Here is an 8,895-nt window from a genome sequence, read left to right on the forward strand (position 1 = left end):
TAAGAATCTCGCGGGCATCTTTCAGGTCAACCCGACTCCACATCACTCGCAAATAAGCTCGCGCGGGTACCCCTCAGGGCCGACCCGTCTTTAGTAACATGGTTCAGTGTAAAGTCATAGTAACCATAGTAATTGTGTGTCTAACACCAAGGGGAAAACCCGAGAAATCACCCCCGGTGAATTCCACTTGATGTTATCATCAAGGTGAACGTAAGAGGATCCACACTCGAGGTTCACACTTGAGGGGTTGCACGACAGAGCCGTAACGGAAGTGGTTAAGGAGGAAATCACCCTCGATGATCTCGACCATATAGCTACAATACACAGATCTCATCAGGAGTGATGTAAGAGGTTCCACCCTCGGCATTCGATGGTAACTCTGCAGAGTCGTACAACTAGGGGGGATGATGTGCGGTGTCGGGGCCTGGATGTCGATCACGTTGATCGAGTCATTGAACATAAAGCGAGGCAACTGGGACAAGGTGGGGTCACTGATGGATTTCTAACCAACCTATACTAAGCAGATTAGGATAAGCGGGTAAGGTATGAAATCAGGTAACAAAAACAGGCTATGCATCAGAGTAGGATCATACATAAAGTAGTAGCAGTTCTAATGCAGGCATGAGAGGGAAAGAAATGGGCGATATCGGAATGTTCAAGGGGGGTTTGCTTGCCTGGAAGCTCTGCTGAAAAAGAAGAAGTGTCCTCGACGTAGTCGATCACAGGGGCGCATCGGTCTTGGGGTCTATCGGAGAAAAGAGGGGGAAGAAATAGTAAATACAGAGCAAACAAATGCAACAGAAAGCACAACATGGCAGTAAGCTACGCTAGGAGTGCTCTAACGCAGTACTACACATTGCAGACGGAGAGGGAAAACACCCGGAGGGGTTTTCCCGGCGTCTGACTTTTTCCGGTCAGACAAAAGGGAGGGGACAGTTCCATGTTTAGCATGCTAGGAGCATATCCAAAACAATAAGGTGCGCATCAAAGGCACCTCCTCGCGCATTCCACCTCGTCAATTTTACTGTGCTAGCGAGAGAAAAAAAAGTAAAAAAGCGTAGGACGTCGGTGCCTTCTTTTCTTTCTCTCTTTGTACACGCAACCTCCCCTTTCCTCCCTTCCCTACGCTGTCGCCGCCACTGCCCCAGCTCCTCCGCCGCCCGGCACCACAGTACGCCGCCTCTATCCCCGCCCCGAGCTCCGCCGCCTCCACCACCGGCTCCTTGCTGTAGTGCCAGCACCGGCCCGAACACCAGCTTCCTCACCCCTCCCTTTCTTCCCCGAGTACAGCAGCGGAAGGAGGGCCGCGACGCCGCTCCCGAGCACGGTGGGACCACTTTCGTCTGATCTGTCGATTTGCCAGACTCGGGTCGACATCGCGGCCGCTGTCCAAGGTGAGGAAGAGGAGTGCGGCGGCGGGCTCTTCGAGTCCGGGCCCTTGCTGCTCGTCTTCCTGCTCATCATCCAGGGCGGCGGCATGGACCTCTCCTGCTACGGTGAGAGGCTGCTCAGCTCTGCGCGCTTCGCACGCTCCCTCGACCTCCCCCCTCCCCGGCCCCAACCCCTTCCTGCTCGAGGTATCGCGTTGCTCCCTCCCTCCCTGCCATCCACCCTTCGTCCTGTGTTGCATCCAGCCATCCAGTGATATTGATTGGTTGCTTTTCATTGTGCCATGCGCCTGTAGGTTCCAGTTTGAGCTCCTGATGCGGCAGCCGCTGGATTTGATAAAAGGGCCTGCAAGCTGCAGAAATTTGGGATAAAAAATACATGATGAGCCTATTAAACATGGTTTCTGTTTCACCTGGATCCTACTTAGTACAATATCCAACAATTTAGGCAATCGGACACTGATTTCAAGCCATGGTTCATCATGTTGCATATATTTGTACCGAATATTCACTCAGTTTTTTGTTAAATAAGCTACCTTTGTAGCTTCCATCATTTGGAAGATAAGTTTTTTTAGTTTAATAAATATAAGTTACTTCTGTCAGTTGTAATGGAATATTCATGTTTTGGACTTTGGCCATAATTTGTAGAAGGAAATGGATACTGCTGTCATTCAGAAGGACTTGGGCCTTCCAGTTGGAGAAGCAATATTCGGGAAAACAGTATGCTTTTCGTGTATAAGTTACTTTTATCTACTTTCCACAAGAAAGATCCCATTTGAATAGAAACTTGTATTTACTGTGCTAGATACTGTTACTTTTATCTACTTTCCACAAGAAAAATCCCATTTGAGTAGAAACTTGTATTTACTATGCTAGATACTTATCCTGGGGTTCGGAGCCATTGGCATGGAAATTGCCAAGAGACTAAGACCATTTGGAGTGAAAATTCATGCTACAAAAAGAAACTGGTCATCAAATACAGTGTCTTGTGGTAAGCTGCAGTAGTTGCAGTATCATTCCCTTATTAGATGTTGTGTTATCTTCCTCTCTCAAAATATTGCTATTGCAGATCTTGATGGGCTGGTTGACAAGAAAGGTGGTCCAGAAGATATGTACGAACTCGTTCAAGAAGCTGACATAGTTATAACTTGCATGACGTTAAACAATGAATCAGTTAATTCTTCTCTTTGTTCATTTATTTAATAAAAATTCTGCCACTAATATCTCTATTTGACTTCAGTTAGGCGGTTACTAAGCTATAAATATTTATAGGTTGGGATTGTGGATCACAAGTTCCTGTCAGCTTTGAAAAGGGTACATGTATTTTTCTCCAATATACTTGTCTGCATCGTAGGAGATTTACATCTTCTCATTTCTTAAATCTTCTTCTGAGATTTATTTATTTTACGGAATAAATAAGCCATCATTCTTGATTTATCCTGTAAGAAGAAAATTTGTATATGAGGAAACATTAATCTTAGAATAGTGTTGGAGGATCAGATTGTGCTGGTGTATTCATTGGAATAACCATCAGAAAATGCCAAAGTGATCCCAGGAGCATATGTTCTTGTTTCAAAGAACAAGCGTGCTGCTCCAAGTTTTCAAAAGGAAAAGATATCAAGAATATTCATAGACGTACATGGAATGATACTGTATGTACAGCTCTTTTGGTAAAGTCTATAAAGAAATGCATACATATAGCCTCCTGTGTTCCCCGCAAAAAAAAAGCATCGTGTGTTCCCCGTAAAAAGGGTGCCGTGTGTGTGCACCACTGCAGATCAAGGTTTTTTCCGAGTGCTAACCGACCAGAGCTTTCGCTGACCCCCAAGAAACAGTGTAACGGTTCGACTTTTTTGAAAAAAAAATGAATTCAAATGCTAAGACTGTCAAATAGGCTCTGTATGCATATGTTATCACAACTCACTGCCTCCTGTGGTGGTGAGGTCCATAACTTACACCCTTGGAGGTCTTGGGGATTCCCCTATTGTCCCATCAATGTTTGCAGCTTCTTCAGCTGTAAATGGTGCATAGCAAAATAGTGCAGCAGCGAGGGTTAAAACCCACACCCCACACGGAAAAAAGGCATGTGCGAGGTGACCAGTGGAATACGTGAGAGTATGTGTGTGTGCCAGGTTAAAATTACATATTGTGACGCAAAAAAAAAGTCAAGAATTTGTTTGAATACGTTCAGACGGAATAATTCTGAGATTTCCGAGATTTATCGCAATTCGGTTCTTCCGGCCCATTCCAAAAAAGAAAACCGGTATCGGAAAAAAAACTTGCTGCAGAAACACATGTGACAGGCATAACCGACCCCAATCGGCACAAATTACGGGATGTTTTAACTATTTAAATTAGGAAGATATCTTGTAACCTGACCCTTACACCAGCAGAAATAAGATATCCTGTTTTTTATTGTTTGGCTCTATGTAAAGAAGATCCTCTTAGAATATATATTAATGAAACAAGAAATAATCAGCCTTATCTTCAAGCCTGTCCTCCACTATCAACCTAGCCGTACCGGGCTGGCGGTATTATCCATCATGAACTAAGGTTCGTGGCATAGAGTTGATATTTTAGTATTTCTCTCCTTGCACACACATAAATGGACATATTTCATGACAAAACTTACAGAGTGCATATATTATTTTGCAATCTACATATAGGATCTGTTTTTGATTTTTGGAAAACTGTGAAGTATGCACCTGACAGCAGAACTCCCATTCTCAATAACTGCCATGTTCTTGTAGGGATCATATCTCATCAATATTGCCAGAGGGCGCCTACGGGACTATACGGCTGTGTTTAATCACCTTGAGTCAGGTCATTTAGGTGGTTTAGGCATTGATGTTGCTTGGACGGAGCCATTCGATCCAGAGGATCCAATTCTGAAATTCCCAAATGTTATTATAACACCACATGTTGCAGGAATCACAGAGTTGGTTTGCACTTGTTTCTTTGCAATACACAGAGTTGGTTCTCATTTACCAATCATGTAGTTGTCGCTAGTAGTTATATCTTGACAACTCCTATAGTGACATTATACTATTTGTGTTAAAAGAACTAGATTCAGAAGCGCCACATTTATTTATTTATTTTTGAGCCAACTGTGACGTTTTAATATCATTAGGTAGCATCAATTACATTAGCCTCTATAATACGTCTGGTGGATCATCTTTCCAAACAAAACTAGCACTAGAATCATATGATTTATGAGCTACCTCATTGGCTTCATGAGCACACTGTTTAAACATCACAGTGCCAATTTGGATGATCAGCTTTCCTGGCCACAGGCCTGGTATGAAAAGGCAGTATTCTGTTGGAAGAACTTTTTTTCTCATGACTAAAAGCATCAGTAAACAAGAACATATATGCTTAAACAAAATGGTTTATTCTTTATTGATATTAGCCACTTAGCAACCTCCTCTTTCTCTTTGCGCATAAACTCATGATTTTCCTTGTGGATTGTTGCTTCCTTTTTCGATATCCTAGAATTACTTTGAACTGAAGGACACCTCATTCAACCCCTGCTTAGATAGGCGTGTCATGTGCATTATCATTTCATTCTTAATAAAGGAAGTCACCACCATCATCATTAACCGTGTGTATTATCATTGAAATCTTCGACGCAAAAGAATTAAAGCTGGCTGACTTGTGTGACCATTTACCATTTCCTCTCGTGCTGAATTTTGCTCTGCCTTTGTGTGCAGGTTGTTGGTGATGTTGCCCTCAAGCTTCACGCGGGGGAGCCATTCACCGAAATAGAATTTGTGAACTAGGCAAACTGAGTAGATGGCGGCATTGTTGATTTAATTTAAGACGTATAACTAGACCCAGAATCCACCCTTTGTCCTGTCTTACATCCAGCCATCCAGTGATATTGATTGGTTGCTTTTCATTGTGCCATGCGCCTATAGGTTCCAGTTTGAAGCGGACACCGTCGTCGTCCCTTAGATTCCCTCCTCCACCGCAGATCGACTCCAGTTGCGTCGACTCCCGCTGCCGCCGGGGTATACTCCGCCAAGATCGCACCACCACCGCTGCCGCCACTGGTATTTCCCTGCTCCTCTCTCCTTGCGCTAAACTGTACAAAATATATTATTTTCGTGGGCAAACTTATAGAAGTAGGATGGTCCTTTTTACCTTGGAGACATTGTCTTGTAGTTGAGGTTGGAGATGCAGAGCTTGGTGCAGCATATGGATAAGGCACGCCCAGTTTTACTTGTAGGTGTTGTTGATTTTATCATGCACTTCCATACAAAGATTAGAAGTAGAAGGTGTTCTGCTTACATTTTCCATGCAAAAAAAAATTGACATTTTCATAGCATTACTGAATACAATTGTATTTGCATGACATTTATACACATTACTGAATGTACATCGCTGAAATTGAGCTCTTATGTACTCAGTGTCAGATACAAAGTTCAAGTATCAGTTCATATAAGGAATAGGCATCCTAACTTTGTAAAAGTAGATATGATAAACATAGGAACTTACTTCTGGTACTAATCCTTTGATGCTTTTCTTTTTATTGCCACCAGTATAAGATTAAGCTGGACAGCAAAATCTTGGATAGTATGTAACACCCTTTCTGCATATTCAGAATCTGTATGCAAACACACTCAATTTGATCTAACTTTTGTTGATAGGCATAAACCACTACACAACATTATATGCTAGGAACGACGGGATGCACGTCAGAAAACTTGTCATGAATGATGCTTCAACGGATGCTGCAGTCATCTCATCTCCGTCAGTCATGATGAAAAAACATATGATAATCCCCATAATCCAGTGTCAATATTACTGATTTCTCCATGTGCTATGCAGCTTACAGGCATGGAAAGAGAATAGGAAAAACGATATACTTGCAGCTTCAGGTTTTCTCTAAACTTTTGTTTGCTATCTTATTTAATCACATGTTCAATTGATAATACACAAATATTTGTCTACTTTCAGGCAGCATTGAGTTTGCTGCACATAGTTAGTTCCCTAGAGAATGTTCAGTCTGGTGAAACATGTTAAGAAGAAGTATGGAAATCCGCCTGTGTTCATTACTAAGAATGGTAAGTCGCTGAAGATTGTATAGTTCCCTGCCGATAAGATTTTTGCCCTTAAATAAATTGTCAGTGATAATTAACTACTTATATATGGCAGGCATGATAGGTTGAAATATGTCTTCAAGATGATAAGAGGATACAGTACCACAATGAATACATGTTAGATGCTATAAGGTGATTTCATTTCTCTGTGCATATGCTAGAACTGAACCACCAACACTGAGCATCATCAATGTGTGCCACTGTAATCGCTGACCAGATTGGTACTTAAGTGCTCGATATGCAGCCTGAACTACTGCAGGTACTTTGTGTGGTTCTAACTATCCATGTTTATATTTAAATGTCAATAAGATCAGTATGGATGTGGAGCCATGGTTCTGCTCACTAGCGACAATGTGTATTCTTGCAGTTAGAATGGAGTTGTTTTAAATACTAGACTATCTACAGGACTGAGCGCTACAGGTGCAGAGGATAGTTCTTTCGATTAATTGTCGTGTTGAGGCAAGTGCACGGCGGACCTTTTCTCCGTATACTTGACTGTGTTGTTGACGCAGGTACACACCCTCCTCTCTTCTTCCTGATATTTTCCTTCCCCTTTCTTCCAGTGCCCTACTTCTAGACCATCTCATCTATGTAATCATGAAATTTCATTTTTCTAAAATTTAATTCAGGTCTATGAAAATAAGTTCTATGAAAATAAGTTGAGTAGTCTGACTAGAGGATGACAGAGGACGTCCAGATTTTGATCCAGCAGCCTTGCCCCCTTTCGTCCGGCGTGCCGCCTGCAGGAGGTTACGTTCTAGATCTTCAGAATTTTTAGGTACTCACTCTCCCTTGATGCTCTTTGATCGAACCTACTTTGCAGGAAGCGTGCCAGTAGTAAGAAGTTTTAGCAAGTCTGTTATTGAAAGTGCTGTAGGCACTGATGTGATCCGAGGTGACCAACCTAAGCAGCAGTTTAGTGAAGGTATATTCAGACCCGAGGATCCTAGAAAATTATAAATTATAGTTGTTTGCATAGCCAGATCATTGATGGGTGCATATTATTGTGCACACAAGCAAACTTAGTTGAGTAGTTCATTGATTAATTTGGACTAACTGAATGTGATCTTCCCAATCTAATATGTGTACTTCTAGCTCTAAGGACTAGCAAGAGTTAAATTTGCAGGTTGTAAATGATGGAACTCATATAACTAAATGTGAAGGAAGTACCGAGAGTTGCTAATTTCGTATTTTTGGTTTGTACAACTCAGGTGTTTGATACAGTTCTCCTAAAAAGGGAGAAGTGTCTGAGGTGATTTCTTCTTTGCATGATATTACAGTGTCCTCCCGTATTTTCTGTTTTTTGTAGGCATGTTAAAATGTTGTTGTTCCTTTTGACCACACTAATGTGTCTGTCCACTCACCAGTCACCGAGCCTAACTATTTTCTATTTATTTTTTTGTAGGAAATCTACTTGCTCTTTCAAGCTATGAATATTTTAGATCAGTATATTTTAAGGTTGTAAAGACTGATGTGTCGGCTAAAGCTTAAAGATCATAAATTCATTGTTTATCCTACCAAGTTTATTTCTCATTGAAGATTATTCTAGAAACTATATTATAAGCCCATTGCTACTTTTTACATGTAACTTATGGTATATCCTCATATATGTCAAGACTATAAAACAAGTGTCTTCGTCCTGCTCATACATCTTTTCATTATGATCTGCGTTAACCTCTCCCATTGCCTTGAGGTGCAAAGTGAATATGTTGATATTGATGTCATTTTATTCTTGACTAGATAAGGTCTAACCTTACTCTTGAATTTTCTTGGGGAAGTGTTCCAACCAAATGATGTGTGCACCCAATCATACAATAATGACCAATTGGTTGTAAACTTGTAGCAACCTGATAAGCTTTGTCCCATCGATTAGCAGGATCGGTGTTTCTCTTAGACATGTAAAGAAAGGTTACATGAGTTGAGATTAGGGATCAAACAAGACAGAAAAATGTGCTGAGTCAAGATAGGGCCGCATAGGAACGCCTCAAGAGGCCCGCCATTGGCGGGCCCCAACCACTAGTGATAGATGAAAGGACCGCGTATTTGGATTCTTCTCGTTGTTCTGAGCAACTTTCATGTATAAAACTTTTTCATCCGAGTTACGGATTATTTTATATTAATTTTCGAAGTTTAAACAATATTCTGGAATTTGTGGAATTATATTCTAATTCGAAAATAAACTGAAAATGCTAAGTGCACACAGAAAAGTGTACCCAGCAGTGGGTACAGAGGACGACAGGTGGGGCCATGTTGACTACCTAGTTAGCAGTCAACAGTGGTCCACTGACCAGGTGGGACCCACCTGTCATTGACTCCACTATTAGCAGTGTCTTTAATTTTTTTAGAAAACTTAGTTAGCATGTGGGCCCATCTATAAGTGTCACCTTTTAGTAAAACTAACCTAA

General features: G+C 41.5%; 1 protein-coding gene across 1 annotated transcript; it reads left to right on the forward strand.

Moving 5' to 3' along the window:
• The first annotated feature begins 1,511 nt into the window (after positions 1-1,511).
• On the forward strand, positions 1,512-6,487 carry LOC119315424 (D-3-phosphoglycerate dehydrogenase-like). The gene is made up of 7 exons (XM_037590055.1): positions 1,512-1,577; positions 2,037-2,108; positions 2,265-2,379; positions 2,458-2,561; positions 2,661-2,702; positions 5,099-5,209; positions 5,306-6,487. Exons 2-6 carry the CDS (start codon positions 2,043-2,045, stop codon positions 5,165-5,167), a joined length of 396 nt encoding a protein of 131 aa, XP_037445952.1. The 5' UTR covers positions 1,512-1,577; positions 2,037-2,042; the 3' UTR covers positions 5,168-5,209; positions 5,306-6,487.
• The last annotated feature ends 2,408 nt before the right edge of the window (positions 6,488-8,895 follow it).

Source organism: Triticum dicoccoides, chromosome 6A (genome assembly GCF_002162155.2).
Source record: "Triticum dicoccoides isolate Atlit2015 ecotype Zavitan chromosome 6A, WEW_v2.0, whole genome shotgun sequence".
Lineage (NCBI taxonomy): Eukaryota > Viridiplantae > Streptophyta > Magnoliopsida > Poales > Poaceae > Triticum > Triticum dicoccoides.